General features: G+C 53.8%; 1 protein-coding gene across 2 annotated transcripts in view; it reads left to right on the plus strand.

Annotated features, from left to right (window-relative positions):
• Nucleotides 1–4693: 4693 nt before the first annotated feature.
• The window catches only part of OLFML2A (olfactomedin like 2A), a 33264-nt gene continuing 14436 nt past the window's right edge, over nucleotides 4694–23521 (plus strand). For both annotated transcript variants that reach the window (XM_073314188.2, XM_073314189.2), the window contains exon 1: nucleotides 4694–4854. In XM_073314188.2, coding sequence (XP_073170289.1) covers nucleotides 4792–4854 — 63 coding nt within the window. In that variant the 5' untranslated portion in view covers nucleotides 4694–4791. The remainder of the gene's footprint in view (nucleotides 4855–23521) is intronic.

Here is a 23521-nt window from a genome sequence, read left to right on the forward strand (position 1 = left end):
AATTACAATGACAAAGTACAAATAAGTGAAGGAGTCACTAGATGGCAGTCTAAATCTTTTAGAATATTCATTTCCTGATTTCACCTAAAACCACAAGTTACTTGTCATGAGCAACATTGACTATAAATTAATTAAAGTGCCATTTGCCCCCTCTACCATGTCATTAATGAGCATGTTAATAAAACTAGACCTACTGCCAATCATTACAGCACCCCTGTGGATGAAGCGGTAGATACATGCAAAGTATTATTAGTCTATTCTTCTTCTATACATTGCTGTTTAGCACTATCAAGGCTGGTTGTCTGCAGTGAGAAAAAAGGGAAATGTTTGAGGCATCATGGCAAAAATGCAAAAGTCCCAAAGTTAGCTAAACAAAGAAGCATGGCACAATATAGTGCAATAAATAGTAAGTTGTTTGTCATGAAACAAAATAAAATTGCCTAAAATCATCCAGTACCAGTCAATTGATAGTTTCAGGCCCCAGTTCAGCATGGTACTTAAACAGGTGTCTAACTTAGAGCGTATGTGTAGTCAGGTTTGAAGTTAGGCACCTGCGTTAAGTACCCGACTGAATCAGGGACATAAACTATTTTTTAAAATACCTGGACTTGCAAAAAACCACATTTGTGACCATTCCTGGCAGAACCTTGTTCAGAAATAGCCCAGCTGGTGTGAAAAAGCCTATTGCTACATGGCTGTGACATACAGCCTATGGCTCTGGTCATGCAAGAATCTGCCAAAGTTGCACTGAAACCATGGGTCCAGATTCAAGGTTGGGCTTCAGTCACCCTTTGTTTCTGGTCCTTGAGTCAGTTTTCCTTCCATGTGACAGTGCTCAGCTGGGTCACTGCCGAACCACTGCATGCAGTTCTCAGACAAGATTGTATCACTGCCTTTTTACACCTGAGAGACACTATCCACCACATTCCCATGAACCGCTGATTTCATAATTCTGTAATCAAGTTGCTCTGGCCTGATGAGTTTGTCCCAACCGCCTCTGGCTCCATCAGCATCTAGCTAGTTACAGATGGCTCCTCTTAACCCTTGGTCCATAGAAGTGAAGTTATATTTACATCAGTGACCGTTGCCAGAGATTCTTTTTATAAGACTGGTGCCCTGCTGCCTCTCCCCCATGCTCGGGTTGGTCTCCCACCTCCTAGCTGATGTTCTGTGGCTTTCTGGATACAGTTGCTACAAACGTCATTTTCTCCACTGCATGTGAGTAATAACATCTGGCTTGAAATGCAACATCTATTAGGGGACGATGGGAACACCACAGCAATGCATCCCTCTCCCTGCTTGGCACCAGGGATGGGGACAGGGACATGTGGGGGACCAAGGGAGAGTCAACAGAACAGCTTTCCCCAACTGATGAAAAATTGAGACTTATCCTCTGCATCTCCAGCCACATCCCCTGTTGGCAAAAGACTTGGTTAGCCTCTAACCCTAATATATACACTAACAATCAAGCCAATAATGGGGTGAAGCTCATGTATTTGGTTTACCTGGGGTACCAAACCCAAAGCCCTTCCCACTAGGACTGTCCCTGGGGCACTACATTTCTACTGGAGCTATACAGGAAAGGTTCAATGCAGAAAACTTTCCTGGCAAGAACTTTTCCACCCAGAGGTTCTTCCTCCTGCAGAGTTTACAAGCTCCCCAGGAGAGAGGCTCCGTACGCTCCATAGAGAGCAAAGAGCATTTTAATGACATCAGAGTTTGGGGCAGGCAAATTGCAGCCAGTGTTGGGAAGCCATCCTATTATGAGCCTGCCCCCTCACAAATTATCCCTCTGGCTTGGGTGGTCAAAAGCCTGGTCCCTTAGTCCAACAGACACACAGGCAGCCAACGTAGCAGGTATAGAACCACCCACTGCCGTGGGGACTGGAGTGAGAGTCTCAGCTCTTATTCCTGGAATCAAAAGTGATATCAGCATTGGCCCCATGGAGGTGGGGGCTTCTCTGGTTGAGAGAAGCAGCAGGAAGGAGTCCAGCCTGGGTACAGCTGCTGGACCTGGGGGCGATCCTGTACTGCCCTGTTGGTGAGGTGACACCCCCACTCAATCAGCTGTAGGGCCTGCCTTCCTGTGTGCGCGTGTGGTCCAAAGCCCAGAGCTGCCCGTTCCCAGAGCGCTTGGCTGGACACTGGGCGCAGGGGACATGGGGCATAGGGGGCCTGGGTTTGGGGCACACTGGGTGCAGGGGGCACAGGAGGCACTAGTTGCAGGGGGCACTGGGGACATGGGCACAGAGGGCACAGGGAACATGGGGGGCACAGAGGACACGGGGGACAGGGGTACGGAGGACAGGGGGGCATGGGGGGGCAAAGGGGACATGGAGGACGGGGGGGCACAGGGAACAGGGGGTACGGAGGACACGGGGGCACAGGGGACGGGGGAATAGGGGGTAGGGAGGGGACAGGGGACACGGGGGGATGGAGGACAGGGGGCACAGGGAACACGGGGGGCACAGAGGACACGGGGGACAGGGGGTATGGAGGGGACAGGGGTACGGAGGACAGGGGGACAGGGGGTATGGAGGGGACACGGGGGGCACAGGGGACATGGGGGGACAGGGGGTGGGGGGACAGGGGGCACGGGGGGCACAGGGAACACGGGGGGACGGAGGACGGGGGTAGGGAGGGGACAGGGGGGTACGGGGGGACAGGGGACGGGGGGCACGGGGGGACAGGGTGTAGGGAGGGGACAGGGGGCAGGGGGGACGGAGGGGGCACGGGGGGCACAGGGGACACAGGGGGACGGAGGACAGGGGGGTACGGAGGGCACAGAGGACACGGGGGACGGGGGTAGGGAGGGGACAGAGGACAGGGGGCCATGGGGGGCCACGAGGGGGGCACAGAGGACACGGAAGACATGGGGGGACAGGGGGTACGGAGGGCACGGGGGTACGGAGGGGACAGGGGGATGGAAGACAAGGGGGCACGGGGGGGCACAGGGAACACGGGGGGCACAGAGGACACGGGGGGCAGGGTGGCACGGGAGACGGGGTAGGGAGGGGACAGGGGGGCACGGAGGGGACATGGAGGGGACACGGGGGGATGGTGGGGGCATGGGGGGACAGAGGGGCACAGGGGGACGGAGGGAGCACGGGGGGACAGGGGACAGAGGACGGGGGGGCACAGGGGACACGGGGGGATGGAGGGGACACGGGGGGACGGAGAACAGGGGGGCACGGGTGGCACAGGGAACACGGGGGGCACAGAGGACATGGGGGGTAGGGAGGGGACAGGGGGGCATGGAGGGGGCACGGGGGGACAGGGGGGCACGGGGGGACGGGGGGGCACGGGGGAACAGGGGACGGAGGACAGGGGGGCACGGGGGGATGGAGGGGACACAGAGGCACGGGGGACAGAGGGGGAACGGAGGGGACACGGGGGGCACAGGGGACACGGGGGGACGGAGGGGGCACGGGGGGCACAGGGGGCAGGGAGGGGACAGGGGGCAGGGAGGGGACACGGGGGACAGGGGGTAGGGAGGGGCACAGGGGACACGGGGTACGGAGGGGGCACGGGGGGGTACGGAGGGGACAGGGGGTAGGGAGGGGCACAGGGGGACATGGGGGCACAGGGGACATGGGGGACAGTGGGTAGGGAGGGGCACGGGGGGGACAGGGGGGTGGGGGGTACAGAGGGGACGGGGTAGGGAGGGGCACAGGGGGCACAGGGGACACGGGGGAACAGGGGGGACGGAGGGGCACAGGGGACACGGGGGACAGGGGGTAGGGAGGGGCACAGGGGACACGGGGGACGGAGGGGGCACGGAGGGGTATGGAGGGGACAGAGGGTAGGGAGGGGCACAGGGGGCACGGGGGGACACGAGGGGACAGGGGGGCAGGGGGGGACGGAGGGGGCACGGGGGGCGCGGGGGGGGACGGAGGGGGCACAGGGGGTACGGAGGGGACAGGGGGTAGGGAGGGGCACAGGAGGCACGGGGGGGACACGGGGGCACAGAGGACAGGGGGGACAGGGGGCACTGGGGGACGGGGGGCGGGGGGGACGGAGGGGGCACGGGGGGCACAGGGGACACGGGGGGACGGAGGGGGCACAGAGGACACGGGGGACAGGGGATACAGAGGGGACGGGGGTAGGGGGGCACGGTGGGGACACGGGGGGACGGAGGGGGCACGGGGGACACGGGGGGACAGGGGGTACAGAGGGGACGGGGGTAGGGGGCACGGGGGGCACGGGGGGGACACGGGGGGGCGGGGGGGACGGAGGGGGCACGGGGGTGACACGGGGGGATGGAGGGGGCACGGTGGGGACACGGGGGCACAGGGGGCACGGGGGGACGGAGGGGACGGGGGTAGGGAGGGGCACAGGGGGGCGGGGGGACACGGGGGGGCACGGGGGGACAGGGGTTGGGGGGCACGGGGGGATACGGGGGGACACAGGGGGGCGGGGGGACGGAGGGGCCACGGGGGGACGGGGGTAGGGGGGACACGGGGGGGCGGGGGTAGGGGGGGCACGGGGGGCCACGGGGGGACGGGGGGACGGGGGTAGGGGGGGACACGGGGGGGGCACGGGGGGACAGGGGTTGGGGGGACACGGGAGGGGCACGGGGGCCGGGCAGAGGCCGGGCTCCGAGCGCAGCGGGGCGGGCGGCCGGGCGGGGCCGGGCCCTGGGCTGTCACTCGCGGCTCCGCCTCCCGCTGCCCCGACAGAGCCGCCGGGAAGCGGCCGGGCAGAGCCCACGAGGCGGCCGAGAGCGACGGGCTGCGCCGCCGGGCCGGCCCCGCAGCTCCCGCGGCCGCCGCGCTGGGGCCCCGCCGGGCCATGGGGGCGCTCGGGCTGCTGCGCCTCTCGCTGCTCGCCGCCGCGGCGCGGGCCGCCAGCCAGGTACCGGGGCCGCGGGCTCCTTCCCCTCCGCGCGGGGCGGGCGCTGCCGGCGGGGCCAGCCCCCGGGCCTCGCTCGCTGCCGGCGCGGGTCCGCAGGGGGCTCGGCCCGGCGAGGGAGGGAGCCGGGCGTGTCCCGGCTGCAGCCTTCCAGCCGCGGGCGCGGGGCGGGTTCTCCCAGGGCCGCCGCGGCGCCTGAGAACCGGGTCCCGGGAGGCTGGCGCGGCTCTTGGGGGCTAGCGGCCGTGGGGGATGGACGCGGGGCGGGACGAGCCTGGCTGGGCTTGGAGGACGGGTCAAGGGAGGGGCCGGTGCAAACGCCCCGACAGAGAGGGGGAAACCACCCCGGAGTCCCTCAGTCAACACGGGGTGTCTGTGCTTTACAGACAAATGTGTTTATAATTCACACCAAGGTGCCAGAAAGGCTCTTCGTGCCGTCCCATCGCAGCTCTGACGTTACTTCTCTCATCCCTCTGGGCTGGGTATTTTCTGCTTCCCACCTTAAACCAGATGAGCTGAGACCCTAATGAACAATCTGTGAGGTTCTCCCGTCCTTTATATACCCAGGGCCAGCTTCACCCCCAGAGCCCCTTCATTGGCTGCGTGAGAGCCCCCGCCTGCCCTGGGGTCCATGCCAGGCCATTTTCACTTTTCAGGTCTCAGTCTGTTCAGACTGAATCACCGAAGTGCAGATTTGGGGCCAGTGAATTCCAGTGGGATTTAGTAGGTGCCTTGCCAAAGACAGCTGTGAGCCAAACGCTTCTCACCCACCCACAAAGCTTGAGAAAGAGGCTGTGGTTTGGGTTAATGGCGCCACATAGTTTGTAGCCCCAGCGTTCCCACTCTCACCACTCCCTGCGCTGCCCCAGAAAGAGCTGCAGGAAAGCCTGAGCCCTGGCATAAAATGCCCCTATGCGGCCTTCTCCCAAGCAGCCGAATCAGGGCAGTTCCACTGCTTTTCATCCCACCTTGGGCACCAACACGAGAGCATGTTCACGTGAAGCATGACTTGCCCCATGCCCTATCACTGGGAATCGGATTCTGCCTTTGGCTGGATTCATTCGACGCTGTCTTGTCTGAATGGCATTGCATCGGGCTCGGGTGACTGGCCAAAGCTGCGCTGTGAGCTATTCTGTATTCGTTCTGTCCTGGGTTGTGCTGAGACCCGCACCAGCCCAGCAGACCTTCTTCCTTTATATCTGCACAGCAGCTCCTGCTGCCCCGGCTCAGAGAGCAGCTGTGGTGCTGGAGGGATGATGATCAGACACGTAAGGGGTGGTATGGAGTCACTCAGGGAGTGCAGGGTACAGGTTTCTGGCTGCCCAGAGTAAGAGAGTCCAGATTAAGCCCAGGGCAGGCAGCTATTTGCACACACATGGTCTGTTGGCTCCTAAATGCATGTGGGAAACCCTGAGTGAGGATGTTCCAGTCACTTCAAAAAGAACAGAAGCAAATCTTGGCTGTGCTTTAGCTTGATGACCTTAATTGTGCTCTGAAGGAAAACTGGTAGGCTCAGCCCCTTGTGGGGAAGGAAAACCTTGTATCACATCTTGGGACCTCTTTGTGGCTCATGAGTGACCAATAGAAGTTCTGAAGCTGTCTAGCTGTCCTTGGAAGCGTAAGCCCCACACAAGGTCATTCACGAAGAAATACAGTGCATCCCTGATCCCTGACCTTGGCCTCTAGAACCCCCATCTTCCTCTGAAAAAATAACATTGTGGAGGCTAGACCTTCTTCTTCAGTTTAAGTGAAATCCCGGGGCTGTGTGAAGAGCTCACAAGTCCCCTACACAGCAAGCCCAGGCAGTGTGGAATGAGCTTTCTTTGATTGTGAAACAAACCCCCTGCTCACACAAGGTTTTCTTATGGGGAGTGGGGGGGAAGAGAAATGTTGGAAGCTGCTTAAACAAACTGTGCCTGGAATTGAACTCCAAGAAAATAATCCCACTATCAAAACATGCCTGCTGCTGGTTGTGCAGAATTGTGAGGTGAACTCTTTGTTGCAGTGATTTGGCCCTAGCAAACATTTAATCTTACTGCCACCAGCACAAGCTTGAATGAAAGGAGTGTGTGCACATCCCGACATCCACAGAGGACAGAGTGTGGAGTTGAATGTTTGGTGTGAGACCAAATTCCAAACAAAGTTAGAATCAGCATAGTGGCTGCTTGTCTGCCAAGTGTGTATTTGTCTATCTGGAGATGGCGGCTACCCAGTTTGCATGTGCAGAGATGTAAAAAGAGAGTGAGAAGCTGGTCGTTAGATGTTAAGATGGGGACGTTGGTTGGGTTGGAAAGTACCCGGATCCCTTAGTACAGCGGTTCTCAAACTGTGGGTCGGGACCCCAGAGTGGGTCCCGACCCTGTCTTAATGGGGTCGCCAGGCCTGGCTTAGACTTGCTGGGGCCAAAGACTGAGCTCCACCCCCTGGGCTAAAGCCCAAGCTTAGGGCTTCAGCCCTGGGTGGCGGGGTTCAGGTTACAGGCCCCCTGCCTGGGGCTGAAGCCCTTTGGCTTCAGCTTTGAGCCCCCCGGTGGTGGGGTAAGGCTTTGGCCCCTCCACCCAGGCCACCCACCTTGGGTGGGCTCAAGCTTTGGTCCCTGGGGTCATGTAGTAATTTTTGTTGTCAGAAGGGGGTCATGGTGCAATGAGAACCACTGCCTTATAGTTGGGGTCTGCAGTTGTAAGCTCTGTTATTAGACCCTTTTAATGTCAAAACAGAATGGCCTGCATCCTGAGACACTTCCTCTTGGGGGACGGGGAGAGTACTGGAGATGGGAAAGGTCTGTGTGGAGAGGAGCCAGACGTGAATACCAGGCACGCTGTTCTCTGGCTTTCCCACTGCCTGTCACTCTTAAGGAGCTGCTGTTGTACACGGACACTGCTCCAATCCACGGCCCAGGACATAACAACTACGCCACAAGAAGCTGTGCGACGCGGCAGAGTCCTTACAGAAATCCCAGCACTGCTGAGGAGAATCACAATAGCCAAAGACCTTCCCAGGACAATGATCGTCATCAAGCTAAAACACGGCTAGTGCTGGTGTCTGTTCTTGCTGAAGTGACTGGAACATTGCTAACATGGGCTTGCGGGGCTTGTTTCAGAGGGAACAGGGACTTTGGATGAGCTTTTCAAAAGAGTCCACCCACACGCTGGTGAAGTGTGCACCTAGCTGCCAGAGGTGCCTTTGAAGATCCCATCCTGCTGTTTATTAAGGACTTCAGTTGCTTTTCATATGAAGTTAATTAAGCTGAAAACTGCAGCCATAAGAATATTCTTCTCATGTGATTTTAATAGGAGTCAGTCATTGGCCATCCACATGGGTTCGGATTTAAATATTGTCCTTCCTCAAGGGCCTGCAGCATCTCAGAAGAAACAGCATGCCCCCCTCATGCAAGGAGCGTGTTAGCCTGTGGCAGGCTTTGCACACAGATGGGTAGCCTGTCTTGCACTCAGGTGTTTCAGCTTGTGCCCTATTTTTCTGGCTAGCCAGCTGGTAACCAGATGTGTCACTTACAGACGTTTCACAGATAGCCAGGATTTAGTCCAGGTTTCAGGAATAAACGTAGTTGTCCAAGCTGCCTTCCTGGGTACCTCATCCTCTGAAGCATAAGTCAAAAGATGACAGGTGTATAAACAGGGAAGTTTTCCAGATTCCTCTTTAAGGAATCCAGGCACTCGAAGTTGGCTGCACTTAGCAGATTCTCTTTCTCTGTAACATTCGGCTTCCTTATGCCCAGCACAAAAGAAGGATTCTTCTGCAAGGTAGGCAGATGGAGTGAGTCTGGAGGGTCTTGCCCCACATGGACTGGTGAGAAAAGGCCTGAGCTTTCCCTGCGCTCTGCAGCCCTGGGGAACGGCCAGAGGACGCCATGCAAACTAGGGCGGTGCTGCTGCCTCTTCTGGTGTCATTGAGCATGCCTCTGTCGCACTTAGTCTCTCCCCGAGTCCCTGGTGGCCATGATGACATGGCGTTGAAGGTTTGTGCCAAGCCTGTGTGTGAATGCTGGGTTGGAGGTGGAAGTGAAAGAGGAGAATGACATGGTTCCCGCCACATGAGAACATCCTTCCAGCAGCGCACAGATGCACAGGATGGGAGTATAACTGCTTGTCTTTATGCTACAGAAGTGTCAGCACAGTGTTTGTTCCTTTCAGGCAGTCCCTGCCTGTGGAATAAAAGAAGCTGGGGGAGATTTCATTGCTAAGGGTGCCTCTCAAAGTAATGTCCGTACTGAGGACTGATGCTAAAAGGCTGCAGAACCTAAACACCACTCAGCTGGCTGGAGGACTCCAGTGAATCAGCCCTGCAGTAGAAAGGGGAGAACCCTAAATACAGTGGAGCTCCCCACCTGTAACTTCTCCAGAGTGAGGGGCATCTGGTCTTCTGCTGAAGAAGGCAACATTGTAGGTATCTGCAGCAATGAGTGGCACACAGTAAAGAGGGGGCACCAATTAGTTGGATCCACTTCCAGCTGCATTGCTCTGACATTTACACAGGATGGAGAATTTACATCCCACGTAACAAAAACCCACCAGAAAGCCCCCAAATTCTCATGTCTAGAGGACACAGGACAAAGCATTGTTCTTACCCAAGCTCTTACCCATGTCTCATGTGATACCACGGTTACTGCTGGAGCATCTCTATTCAGGAATAAGCAAGCCACAAAGATGGGGCGGGGAGGGGAATGGTGCGATAGTGAATTGCAGGGATCAAAAAGGATGAGAACTTCTTCTTACTAAAATTAGTTGGACGCTGTCCTGTGTATAGACCCCTTGTACACCCAGGAGGCCTTTCCGACTGCCCATTCTCTGTGGCTTTGCAGTGAGAGGCGTTGCAGAAGGGTTTCTTTCAACACAGCTACATTGTCTGCTGGCTTTTCCTCAGCAAATAATACAAGTAGCCACGCGAGCAACATGTAAGGGACAGAGCCTGAGTTGCTTCTCTTTCTTCACTGTCAGTTTGAACAGCTTGACTTTGCAAGTGCTCAACCTTCCCATCAAGGGAACCCTGCCCAGGGCACACTCTCTCCCTCCTTCTGTTTCAATGTGAATCTGAGTATCATTTTTTTTCTGTTCCTGGGCAGATAAATCCAGCCTGGGATTCCCTTGCCACCAGGGATGACAGCTGGCTAAAAACACCTGCACCCGTGCAGGACACCTTAGTTTTTCCCATTAACCACCCAAGTCGTTCGGAGTAAGTGGCATGGGAGAGTATCCTACTCCACATATCTGTGGCTTCCCAGACTTGCTGTCTGGCTCAGTTCTTTTCAGTCATATATGCTGGTTGTATAGGAAATAAGCGGTCTGCGGCTGGCTCTCAGAAGGAATGGTTTGGGCCCAACAGCGGCACTGCTTACTCCCCAAACATTCGTTGTTGAAAAAAGTTAGGTCAAATTTTTCATTTGTGCAATTGGGTTTGGCTCCCACTAGCTTCAGCAGAAATGGCATCTGTTTATGTTAGGGCCCTTATGGTTTAACGACCTATCTGCATGTTATTGGGGAGAGGGGGGCCTTTAAAACAACCATCTGAACACAGGGTTCGGGTTTATAGTGATATCAGCTGAGCTCAGCCCCTCTGCAAGTGCCCACTGCAGCCTTCCAGACACCTCTGAGCGGGCGATGTGACCAGGAGGGGGCTGTGCTCAGAGATGGATTCCCGGGTGGGTGCAATGCACTGCAGCTGAGTGACCTTTGCGGAATAAACTTCAGTGAGTTGGGTTTTTTTAAGGCTTCCTTGTTTATAGGGAGGCCTTGTTGTATAAATAGAACACATGGTTCCTGTTGAAGGAAGCTGTTTAAAAGGCAAAGCCTTGGTTCCTATGTAAAGGAAAGCAGAATGCCCAGTTCCCTACCCAGAAGCAGTTTACACAGCAAAAGTAGAGGGGGCCAAAGCACAGCCAGAGGCAGCCTTTGAGGGTCCTTGGCATCGCTTGCAGTCCCCCTCCTCTTTGCCAGAGGTGCGGCCAGCGGAAGCTACAGGGCCCAGTCTGCCGAACTCCATCTTGACGTGAGCTGAACAGTGTTGTCCATTGTCTGTGCTGAGGTATGGTAGGAAGGGCTGCGGCAAATTTGGTGCAGCCCTTGGGCACCTGGCAAGTGGCCCTTGTGTCTCTCAGCTGGAGAGAGCTTGGGGGCCCCAATCCAGGGAGCAATTTGCTAAAATACAGGTTAAAAAGCACTAGGGGTGATGGCTGTGGCCAGCTGTACACTACAGACATCTGCTGGCAATGCTCTGTTGGGCAGGGCCGTCCCTTACATAGTGTCTCTAGCACGGTGGGGCCCTGATCTCAGCTGGGTCCTCTGGTGCTCTTGTAATGCAAGTAATAACTCACTAAGCTTGCTCCTGGGCCGGGGGGCCAGCGGGAGGCCTGTGCCTCACTTAGGGCCCACTGAAGAGTGTTGGCTGGTTTGGCTCTCCATTCGGGGATGAATTTCACCCTAGAAAGACAAAGCTGCCAAGGAGATCTAGTAGCAAACAAGGGCAGCCCAGCCCAGCAGTGAGAGCCAAGAGCTGCAGCTCCATTCCTCCACTGAGAGTGGGTGGGTTTAGTACAGGAAGCTGGAGTCGTTCCTCTCTGGAGGTGTTAATTGAGGCACCACATCCATCCTGACGAGGGGCGGGATCCGATCCAGATGTTCCAGGGGTATTCCTTAGTTTCAGCTCTGTTTGGTGTTGGAAATGGGCTCTAAGCAGGAAAAACGGGAGTTCCCAGCGTACCGCATTGGCACTGAGTGTGCAGCGCTGGAAGGAAAGCTGGCCTCCGGTGGGATCGCACATGCAAACTGATCCACATCAGTCAAGCCCCCATGTGAGATGATGGACAACGCTGATTAAAGCAAAAATAAATAACCTCTGAGAGAGTGGAAGGAGCACTGGCCGTTTGTGCCAGGAAGGACGAAACAGCCCTCTGCGGGATTATGAATCGTCATGGCTGTTTATACAAACAGTCCCCATTGCCATGGGGAGGGCAGAGGTCCACGCACAAGGAAAATATTGGAACCTTGAGAAGTTGTGTTTGTGTAAAAGAATCCCATTGACCAGCTGCGTTATCCCATCTCTCCCCCGCTGCCATTGTCCTCCTCCTGCTACACTCCTGGCAAGGGGCTTATTAGATCTTGTTAAAATTTACAGTTGTCCCGTCAACCCGATGGTTTCATTTTATCCAGTGACATGTCCCTCACTGTCCTCCTCTTTTCTGGGGTTTCCAGATGAAAAGGGGGAGGCTTGTTTGAAATGCAAAATACAGGAAACATTTTGTCTCTGTTTAATGAATGAAAGCTCCTGGCACTGCAGTTTGTTTACTAGAGATTGTGGGAATCTTGCAGACGTTTTCTGTGCTGGACTGGAAGACCCAACCACGCAGGGTAAAGTAATCCCTGGGTTACAATTTCTTGGCCATGATGATCTCAGTGATAGCGTAAACATGGTGAGATTGGCATGGAAATAGGGAAGGGCTTTACATATGAGTCATAGCAATAAGGTCACTGCTACTTAGGATCTGAGCCCTGCTCTGGCTGTTTTAACGAGTCCTGCCTGGAGATAGGCTGAAAGAGTTCCAGTGAGTCTGAGGTTTGTATGTTGTTCATGGATCTGCCTTTGTCAACGTCACATCACCTGCTACGGGTGGGCCCAGAAATCTGGAGAACTTCCAAACACCTACCTCCTGCCCGCCTGGTCTGCAGACGTTCACAAGGGAGGGAGGGGTCTGATGGAAGGGGATCTTGGGGTGAAGGGCTTGTACTGGGACTTAAGACCCCAGGTCTGTTCCCAGCTTTGCTGCAGACTCCCTGTGAGACCCTGGGCAAGTCATTTAATCGCTCTGTGCCTCAGTTTCCCATCAGTAGCATGGGGATAATAATGCACCTTTCCCCCCCACCCTTTGTCTCACTAGTCTCTGCAGACTGTCAGCTCTTCAGAGCAGGGCCTGTGTGTCTGTACAATACCTTACACAATGGGGCCCTGAGCTTGGCTGAGGCCTTTAGGGGCTACTCCCCCAGTGACAATCAGTGTCTTGGAAAGGGCTCTTATTACCTTATAGTCACACACCCCTTAGAATTCCTGTCCCCCAGGTGAGTTCAGTTCTTATTACCAGTGTGAGCTACCCTCACTTTGCTCGGCCCCTGTGAGAGCAGCCGGATGTACAGGCTTTCACTGTTTTCTCAGCCAGGCATTAGAGGAGAACTCCAGATAGGTGCGTTGTGATTTTGCTCCCCTAAGGAGCCAGGCCCTGGTCAAACAGCCAGCACTGCCGTCTGTGCTACATAGGATTCAGGTCAGGCGGCTTTCTGAGCAAAGCCCCTAACAAAGCTCACGCCGTTTGGGGTCGTTTGATCCCCGATGCACTCACTGACCTAATGCGAGTGTTCCTGTAAATGTTCTCTCCCATAGTCAGGGCTCGTGGCACTGGTGGAAGCTGTATACACAATGTCGGTAGGTTTTAGTCACATGTAATGAGGGACAATGGAGCCGCATTAGATGGTGACCCTGTTGTCGCAGTGTTGTTTCCAGCACTATGTCCTGGCTTTACTGCCTCAGCAGCTTAAATCATTTAAGCAGACAGAGTGCTTGGAGTCACACCCCAGAGCAGTTTCACATAACGTGAGATTACAGGGAAGCAGCCCGTTGGCGCTGTCTGGCGGATGTGATGCCTCCGGGACTGGTGTGTGAAACAGTGGCAAACCCTCGCTGGGCTGTCCCCTGGTAATGGAACAACGGCAGAGGCAGGCAATCTGCTCCAGCACCGATCCTGGTGGCGGTTGGCTCCTGCCACACGCACGTGGTGAGAAGGTGCAGGTAGGTGTCTTTGCTCAGCACCCAGGCACTCCATGATCCTGCCGTTGTTTGCCTTTGGGTGCTGCCCAGCGAGGGAGACATCACTTCAGTCACCTTCTGACACCCGGTGCCCAGTGGCAAGAGGAGCAGAACGAGCCGGATACTGGGCACAATGTACATTCATTTCAAGGGTAGCAGTGGAACACTGCGGCTTTGCTCTGCTGCCCCCAGGAGCCTGCACCAGCCATCATCCCACTGCCAGAGCACTGCCCTGGGGTGCTTGGCCAGGCGTGGATGCAGGACTGGGCGCTCCGTGCACTAGCCAAACAAGGGTGGGTTGGCTCTTTTAATTCAGTAGAACAGGTGGCGGGATGGCTGTCAATGGCATGTAGCAGAGGAGAAGGGGCCAAAAAGCCATGGCCAGGTACCAAAGAAGGTGGAGTACGGCTAGATTTGCCATTGGATTAACTCCACTGGCTTCTGTGCAGTTACTCTGGGGATGGATTGGCCCCAATAGGGATAGCTTTATTGGTTACCATGTGGTTGTTTGTAAAGTTATTATATATTGCATGCAAAAACCTACATTAAAAGGTTTCAAAGTCAAGCAGCCTCAGATCCTCATCCCAGTCCCAGTCTCCCTAGCTGCGTTATCTCAGTCTCCCAGCCCAAAGTCCCCTTCCCTCCTCATCCCAGGTGATGTTACCCGTTTACAGCATTTGGGAGGCCAGTCCACTTCTCATGTCCACGTTTTAAAGAGTATTACTTCCCCAGCCTGGGCACCATCCCTGCCTTCCCAGGTCTCAGACTCTTCTGCATGATCCGCCCCTTGTTTGCTCTTCTGAGCACTGCTTTGGCTCCAGTCTCTTTGTAAGATTTTCAAGCAGATGCATTTCTGCCTGTCCGAAGTTGGCTCCCATCTCACTGGTGAGTGCCCTGCACTGCAGCCCGGTGACAGATGCTGTCGATTTGAAAGGCCCCGGCTGTTGGGACTGCGCAGCCAAGCTCAGCTCAGCCCCTTTCCGTGAATCCTGCCTTTAAAACATGTTTGCACATGCACATCTGCATCAACCTCCCTCCAGAGCACACACATCCCCCCTCCAACGCACTGCCCCACAGACACTCCCGGCTACTTACACCGTTCTGCACACACTCTCAGCTACACACACAAGTACTTGCTGATTGAGGCCTCCACAGACACAGGGCCTCACTCAGACACCAACATTAACCTCCCCACGCTGAAACACACACACATATGCGCACACACCACACATGCCATCAAATCTCCACATTCTCTTTTGTAAAAATTAAATACATTTTAAAAGCTGAGGAATGTTTATCCTCCTCCCTGAAACACTCTGACATCGTTCTTAAAGATCCTCCGCCGTAACATTCAGTGGAATGGCAAGGGCATGAAAATCCCAACAGCTGCTAGGAGACTGGTCTGTTCCTGGCCAAGGCGGGTTTGGGATCGACGTGCCGCAGCCTGAGATGAAAGGTCAGGGCGTTTCCTTTATGCTGAGCAGCGCCGTTCATAAGGGCTGTTGCTACGGCACCACGTCAGCAAGCTTTGTCCAGCGGATGATGATCAGCCTGGATGACAAGTGGGCTACATGCAGATTCCAGCTGTTTACTGGGGGTTTTATCTCTCTTCTGAGGACAAGACTTAAAGTTAGTTTGCGAGACTTGGCAGGAAGTGGCTCCTCATTTAATACTCTGCTGTGCTTAATCTCTCTGCTAGAAAGGGCCGTGGGCTTGGGCCAGCTGTGACATTTGAATCTGAACCAAAATTCCCCGGAAGTTCGGGTCCATCTCTACTCAGCACTGATCATGCTAATGCTCATTGTAGATCTGCTGCTCGGGGCAGCCACAGCTCCTCAGATCCAGAGCCAGGCCTCACCCTGGCGCCCATTTAGAAGCTGGGACCTCCCTCTCCCATCTACCACAGCTCAGCACACGCCTGCTGCTGCTGCCACCTGGGCTCACTTGTGGGCTGTGCTGGGGACAGCTAGCGCTCCAGGCCTGGGCACTCGGATGCTTTGGACAAGGAGGGGACATTTGTACAAGTCTTGCTCACCCCGGTGGGAGGCTCTAAGCTCTGTTCCTGCTGTCAGCTGAGAGAGATTCTCCCCTAAGGTTAACCAAACCAGAGATGTTGCTCTGGGATGAGCCAGAGAGAGCCAGGACAGAGTCCTCACAGTCATGGAAATGTCCGACTGGAAGGAGCCTTGAGAAGTCATCTAGTCCAGCCCCCTGTGCTGTGGCAGGACCAAGGAAACCTAGATGATCCCTGACAGGAGTTTGTCCAGCCTGGTCTTAAAAACCTCCAATGACGGGGATTCCACAACCACCTTTGGAAGCCGGTTCCAGAGCTGAACTACCTCTAGAGTTAGAGAGTTTTTCCTAATATCGAACCTCTCTCTCCCTTGCTGCAGGTTAAGCCCATTGCTTCTTGTCCTAACTTCAGTGGACATGGAGAACAACTGACCACGGTCCTCTTTATTGCAGCCCTTAACATAGTTGAAGACTGTTTTCAGGTCCCCTTTCAGGTTTTTTTTCCTCAAGACTAAGCATGTCCAGTTTTTTAACCTTTCCTCATGGGTCAGGTTTTCTCAACTTTTGATCATTTTTGTTGCTCTCCTCTAGACTCTCTCCAGTTTGTCCACATCTTTCTTAAAGTGCAGCGCCCAGGCTTGGACACAGTGCTCCAGCTGAGACCTCACCAGCACTGAGCAGAACAGAACAGTTACCGCCCGAGTCGTGCATATGACATTCCTGTTACTGCACCCTAGAATGAAGTTAGCCTTTTTCACAACCACATGACACTGCTGACTCCTATTCCGTTTGGGATCCACTCTAACCCCCAGACTCTTTCCACAGTACTGTCACCTAGCCAGTTAGTCCCCATCTTGTACTTGTACATTTGATTTTCCTTCCAAAGCGAAGTGCTTTATACTTTTCTTCATTGAATTTCATCTTGCACTTCACAGGCTGCTTGATGTATGATATGAAGGCAGAGGGCTCTATCCAGCCCCGCTGCAAGCTGCCATAATACCGCTGAGATCTGTGGTTGAACCTGGCCCAGTGAGAGTGACCTCTCAGGCAAAGGACATGCAAGGAGCCGCTGGTATAAAGACATCTGTTGCAGAGGAAGCTGCAGCTGGCAGCAGCCTTTAAATTCTGTCCTGTGTTTGTTGAGGGAGCCAGGGAATGCTGAGCCCAAGCCCAGCTCTGGCACTAGCCTTGCTCAGGAGTTGGGAGGACAGAGATGAGCAAAATATTCGCCTCCTTTTTCCTTCGTCCATGAACTGATAGGAAAATTCTCTTCATGGTTTGGGGACTCGCTCCCCATCCCCAATGGGCTGGAGGCAGTGTTCAGAGTTTGAACTTGGATGTTGGACGTGGTGCAGCTAACCCGGGCAGCTCGAATGTCAGTGGTCTAATGTCACAGTCAAATCTGCAGTTCAGAATTTGAGTGGAATTCACCGCTGGGTCGGGGGACAGATCACAGCCGGGACGCTGCTAAAATCCCACCAGGCCGAGGCACTTTGGGATGTAGTGGGACATAGGTAGTCCCTAGATCTTGTGCTGGCTCAAGGCAGCCTTCATGAATATCCGAGCAGTTGATCTAAGCCTTAGCCTTTGTGCTCCAGTGCCTGACAGCCCCTCTGTTTCATAAATTCATAGATACTAAGGTCAGAAGGGACCATTATGATTATCTAGTCTGACCTCCTGCATGACGCAGGCCACAGAATCTCACCCACCACTCCTGCGAAAAACCTCACCTATGTCTGAGCTATTGAAGTCCTCAAATCATGGTTTAAAGACTTCAAGGAGCAGAGAATCCTCCAGCAAGTGACCCATGCCCCATGCTACAGAGGAAGGCGAAAAACCCCCAGGGCCTCTTCTAATCTGCCCTGGAGGAAAATTCCTTCCCGACCCCAGATATGGCAATCAGCTGAACCCTGAGCACGTGGGCAAGATTCACCAGCCAGATACTACAGAAAATTCTTTCCTGGCTAACTCAGATCCCACCCCATCTAACATCCCATCACAGGCCATTAGGCCTATTTACCATGAATATTTAAAGATCAATTAATTACCAAAATCATGTTATCCCATCATACCATCTCCTCCATAAACTTATCAAGTTTAATCTTAAAGTCAGATAGATCTTTTGCCCCCCACTGCTTCCCTTGGAAGGCTATTCCAAAACTTCACTCCTCTGATGGTTAGAAACCTTCATCTAATTTCAAGTCTAAACTTCCCAATGACCAGTTTATATCCATTTGTTCTTGTGTCCACATTGGTACTGAGCTTAAATAATTCCTCTCCCTCTCCGGTATTTATCCCTCTGATATATTCATAGAGAGCAATCATATCTCCCTTCAACCTTCTTTTAGTTAGGCTAAACAAGCCAAGCTCCTTAGTCTTCCTTTGTGGGAAGCAGATACAAAAGGGTCACGAATGCCATCCAGTCGGAGCTGGGCGTTGAATGCTTAAGAATTATTTGCCTGAGGCTTTTTCCCACTGTCCCCCCATTCCACATGATCCTTCACCGGAAGTGCTGGATAGAGCTACAGGTTACTAAGTCTGCGTTTTCTCCTCTGGAGTGGCTTACACTGGGTCACTCTGAGTGACGCTCTTTGGAGACTCGCCTGTCCCACATGGCTAGTCCTGTTTTCCATGTGGTCTCTTGGCACTTTTCGGGATATTCCCTTCGGGCAGCTCAGTCACTGCTGTTCCTGCTGTCCACCAGGCAATTCCAGTCTCTGGACAGGCCTGGGTTTTCCCATGACTGTGGAGAGAAGATGTGCACATCTGTTTCCAACCCCCTGGGAGTGCTACTGTGCTGAAGCACATCAGCAGTGAAGCCCGCTGTGTGGAATAATTTCAGCATTGTAGCTCAGCACTCCGGGAGACTTGCACCTTTTAGGTCTGGCCAGTTAGCCTCAGTGGGGTGGGGAAGTGTCAGGAAACGCAGCATTGTTTAAAGGCCCTGTGAGGCCTGAGTCTTGGGAAATGCAGGTCACTTGGGGATTAAGAGGTGGAAGTTCCAGTGAGCTCTTCAAAGGTCAGTAAGCAACCCTACCAATTACTGAGCCTCGCTTCTTTATTATTTTAAGGGGATGGATCTCACTCTGGCTGCTGCACGATTTTGCTGTTGATTACAGCACGAGTCAAGCGGCTTGTTACATACATAACTCATGAAAAATGTCAAGTTTTATGTAGCACGAGGTGTGGCTTGGGGAAACCTAACAAGGATTTGGGGAAAACACTCTCTGACTGTGCATGGACTGTTTGCAGGAAGAGCAGCTGTAATGGACCCAGATCCCTTATTCAGAGGAGCGGCTCTTGTGCCGCGTTCCCACAGCAGTTTCAAAACTGACAGGGAAAGGAATTCCAATCCTCACCCCCACAAAACACACACGTGCACACACGCACACACCCCTGCTCCCCTCGGGGAAATAGTCTGTCACGCACCCTTTTGTAACTTGGCCATAATTGCGATAAGAAAAGTAATGAAGGTTGAGGGCATGGAAACTTTTACACCCCATTAACTCCTCTCCCCTCAAACATATTAGCTCAGTGGTTTGAGCATTGGCTTGCTAAACCCAGGGTTGTGAGTTCAATCTCTGAGGGGGCCATTTAGGGAGATCTGGGGCAAAAATTGGAGATTGGCCCTGCTTTGAGCAGGGGGTTGGGCTAGATGACCTTCTGAGGTCCCTTCCAACTCTGATATTCTATATGGCCAGATTCTCTGCTGCACAGTGGGCCCAGCTCCATTGACTTCCTTGGAGCTGCACCCACCCCAGCTGAGAACCTGCTTATGGCTGGGGAGACCCTCCAGGCCACGAGAACACAACGTGAAGAGGCTGGTCTCTGTCCTTGGCTGGGATTTACTCATTCACCATTGTGAAAATTACCTGGGTGCCAACCCAGAGCTGTGTGTGAATTGAGATGCTGTTGAGGAATGCAGAAAGATTCCGACTCCCTCCTGCCTCTGCGCTGGTCCGTGAGGTTTCTCTAGCAGCCTTCGCTCTAGTATCTCTTGCCGCTGAACAGTATTCTCTATAAACAGCCGTCTGCAGGGCAGCCTTGTGCCGCGGGAATGAATGCAATGTGCATCAGCAGCCTCCACACCCGCTTCTGCTCCTGGGACCCTGGCATCTCCTGAGACTAGCCAAACCTTTCAAAGGTGCAGTGCCCTTTGCTGGGCATGGCTGGCTGCCTAGCTGGCTTTGAGAGTTACGCAGCAGTCTGAAAATGGGCCTTTATCAATCATACCTGCTCCCTACAGTGCTGGAGCCGGAAATGCCATGGGCCTGCAATGGGGTTACCACTGAAAAATGAGCCCCTGCATGAATGGGTAGGGGCAAGTGCAGCTCCATTGATTCCAATGTGCCAGGTCTGACTTTTCTCCAGTGCACAAGCGCTCAGCCCCCAGCAACTCCCATTGTTCTCAGTTTGGAGGTGGAGGCGTTCTCCAGGGTCCCCAGTGGGATCTGCTGGGTGCTGAGCTCTTTTGAAAATATGGCCAATAGTTTTTGTTCCTGCTGGCCCTGCCGGCCTCGCCATGGAAGAGGCACTTGGATTCTGCCTGCCTCGCGTGTGCCAGCTCCCTGCTGCCTCCTGAACCCGTACGGCTGGGCCCAGGGTGTGCAGCAGAAGGGTTAGGTCAGTCGAGGCTCCACCACTTGGGCTGAGCCGGCAGCTGGGAATACCTGTCAGAAGCTGAGGGGCCGCTGATGGGGGATAAACCTGGGGCACTGACATGCCATGTTTTCTGGATCACTGGCTTGAGCAGAACCAGACTTTAAACATGGTCCTGTTGCACTGAATGCTTTCAAGCTAAACCGCCCGCTCTACATCCTCTTCCAGTGTCACAGCTAGCCAGCGAGGGCAGCAGTTTGTTCCGCCTCCTACAGATCATGTGAGGAGCTTTTCCAGGCCAGTAATTGGAAGACGCTTGAATGTGGCTGATTAGGCCGCAAACCCCAAGCCCTGTGTGATTCGTGTGTGCGCACACATAGAATCATAGAATATCAGGGTTGGAAGGGACCCCGGGAGGTCATCTAGTCCAACCCCCTGCTCAAAGCAGGACCAATTCCCAGTTAAATCATCCCAGCCAGGGCTTTGTCAAGCCTGACCTTAAAAAACTCTAAGGAAGGAGATTCTACCACCTCCCTAGGTAACGCATTCCAGTGTTTCACCACCCTTATAGTGAAAAAGTTTTTCCTAATATCCAACCTAAACCTCCCCCACTGCAACTTGAGACCATTACTCCTCGTTCTGTCATCTGCTACCATTGAGAACAGTCTAGAGCCATCCTCTTTGGAACCCCCTTTCAGGTAGTTGAAAGCAGCTATCAAATCCCCCCTCATTCTTCTCTTCTGCAGGCTAAACAATCCCAGCTCCCTCAGCCTCTCCTCATAAGTCATGTGTTCCAGTCCCCTAATCATTTTTGTTGCCCTTCGCTGGACTCTCTCCAATTTATCCACATCCTTCTTGAAGTGTGGGGCCCAAAACTGGACACAGTACTCCAGATGAGGCCTCACCAATGTCGAATAGAGGGGAACGATCACGTCCCTCGATCTGCTCGCTATGCCCCTACTTATACATCCCAAAATGCCATTGGCCTTCTTGGCAACAAGGGCACACTGCTGACTCATATCCAGCTTCTCGTCCACTGTCACCCCTAGGTCCTTTTCCGCAGAACTGCTGCCTAGCCATTCGGCCCCTAGTCTGTAGCGGTGCATTGGATTCTTCCGTCCTAAGTGCAGGACCCTGCACTTATCCTTATTGAACCTCATCAGATTTCTTTTGGCCCAATCCTCCAATTTGTCTAGGTCCTTCTGTATCCTATCCCTCCCCTCCAGTGTATCTACCACTCCTCCCAGTTTAGTATCATCCGCAAATTTGCTGAGAGTGCAATCCACACCATCCTCCAGATCATTTATGAAGATATTGAACAAAACCGGCCCCAGGACCGACCCCTGGGACACTCCACTTGACATCGGCTGCCAACTAGACATGGAGCCATTGATCACTACCCGTTGAGCCCGACAATCTAGCCAACTTTCTACCCACCTTATAGTGCATTCATCCAGCCCATACTTCCTTAACTTGCTGACAAGAATACTGTGGGAGACCGTGTCAAAAGCTTTGCTAAAGTCAAGAAACAATACATCCACTGCTTTCCCTTCATCCACAGAACCAGTAGTTTCATCATAAAAGGCGATTAGATTAGTCAGGCATGACCTTCCCTTGGTGAATCCATGCTGGCTGTTCCTGATCACTTTCCTCTCATGCAAGTGCTTCAGGATTGATTCTTTGAGGACCTGCTCCATGATTTTTCCAGGGACTGAGGTGAGGCTGACTGGCCTGTAGTTCCCAGGATCCTCCTTCTTCCCACATTGCTCTCAATTACTGGCAGCCTGCTCAGGTTTTCAGCCAGGGAGGCAAGGCTGGGACCGAGGAAGGGCAGAGGGATCTGACAGGGTCTGTTGGCCCCGCATGCTCCTCAGAGAGGTGCCACATTGGAAACCTTTGGAGTCTGCATTCCCATGTAAGTGGCAAGGGGGTGAGGAATGTGGAGGACACACAGCTTAGTGCTAATAATTAACAGGTGACAAATACTGAACGTCCATTTCCTAAAGCAAATTACAGACAGGGAACTGGGAGTAATGAGAGTCTGACTGGATCTCTCCAAGGGCAGTAATATCCCCTAATGTCTCTAAAGCACCTGCTAACTCCCAAACCTCCCGAGTGCTTTACAAATCATATAGAATGGCAGACTGCAAACTGGAATCACTTCACCCACCACTGAAATGCAACCACTTCTGGGGTGAAGCATAGCAGCTGTTCAGCAGTGCACAGTACGACACTATAGTTTAGGAGAGGAAGTGATGAGGAATATTGTTTCCAATTGAAATAGCAGGGGGAAATCAGAGAGACAGTGTCTTACTCAAATTGGAAATCTGGCCAAAAAGTACTCTGAGATCTTCACTGAACAGAATCAGTCAGGACCTTGGCTGGAAGCAGTATGATCTTCGACTTCCTGCCTTAAACGGTAGCATGAAGCTGTTTGCTCTCAAACAGGAGCTGATTTCCATCCCAGTGGTGGTTGCATTTTAGTGGCAAATAAACCGTTTCCTGTGTATAGTTTATATTGGTTTAAGTTTGTCAAGGGCTTTGGAATCATTCGATATGAAAGGTGCGATAGAAGCGGAAAATCAGTATCCTTATATATGGGAATTCAGACTCTTTCTGCACATGCTGCCCAGTTAGCTAAATCCTAGAGTAGGCTAGCAAAAGCTTCACAGAAGTAGGTCAAATAAACGCTAACCATAAACCGCACACATAGCCACAAGGGGTGGTGCTGTGTGGTTTTAACGCCTGTGACCCATGGAACTGGGACACGGGGGCAGGTGGATTTCCCTCTCCGGGTCAGAGATGATGTGCCATGTTGTCAGCCAGGCTAGGCAGACAGAGGGCCACATCTTGTGAGATCCAGGGCATCAAAGGAGATTAAAGGTCCTTGCTTTAGATCACGGTGTGTGGGAATCGTCTCTACCACAGCTGCACACGTGCCCGGGATTACGCTGTGAGACATGACGTCCACTGGCATACAAACGAGAGGGGAACATGGCCGCAGCCTTGCCCCATCCCCCAGCTAGCGAAGCAGAGTTGGCCAAAGCAAGGCCTTCAGAGCCCTACATGCAGCCAAGGGCCACCCACCGGCTGTGGTTGTAGGGTAAGGACAAGCTGCCAAAGGCAGGAGTTCACCGCTGTGCAGCGCAGCTCAGCCATGGCTGAGAGACACAGGCAGGCTCTGGGGAGAGGGCATTGGCCTCTGATTCAGAAGGGGACGTACATTTATATGCCAATAGGTACAGCACTT

Source organism: Lepidochelys kempii, chromosome 16, assembly GCF_965140285.1.
Source record: "Lepidochelys kempii isolate rLepKem1 chromosome 16, rLepKem1.hap1, whole genome shotgun sequence".
Taxonomy (NCBI): domain Eukaryota; kingdom Metazoa; phylum Chordata; order Testudines; family Cheloniidae; genus Lepidochelys; species Lepidochelys kempii.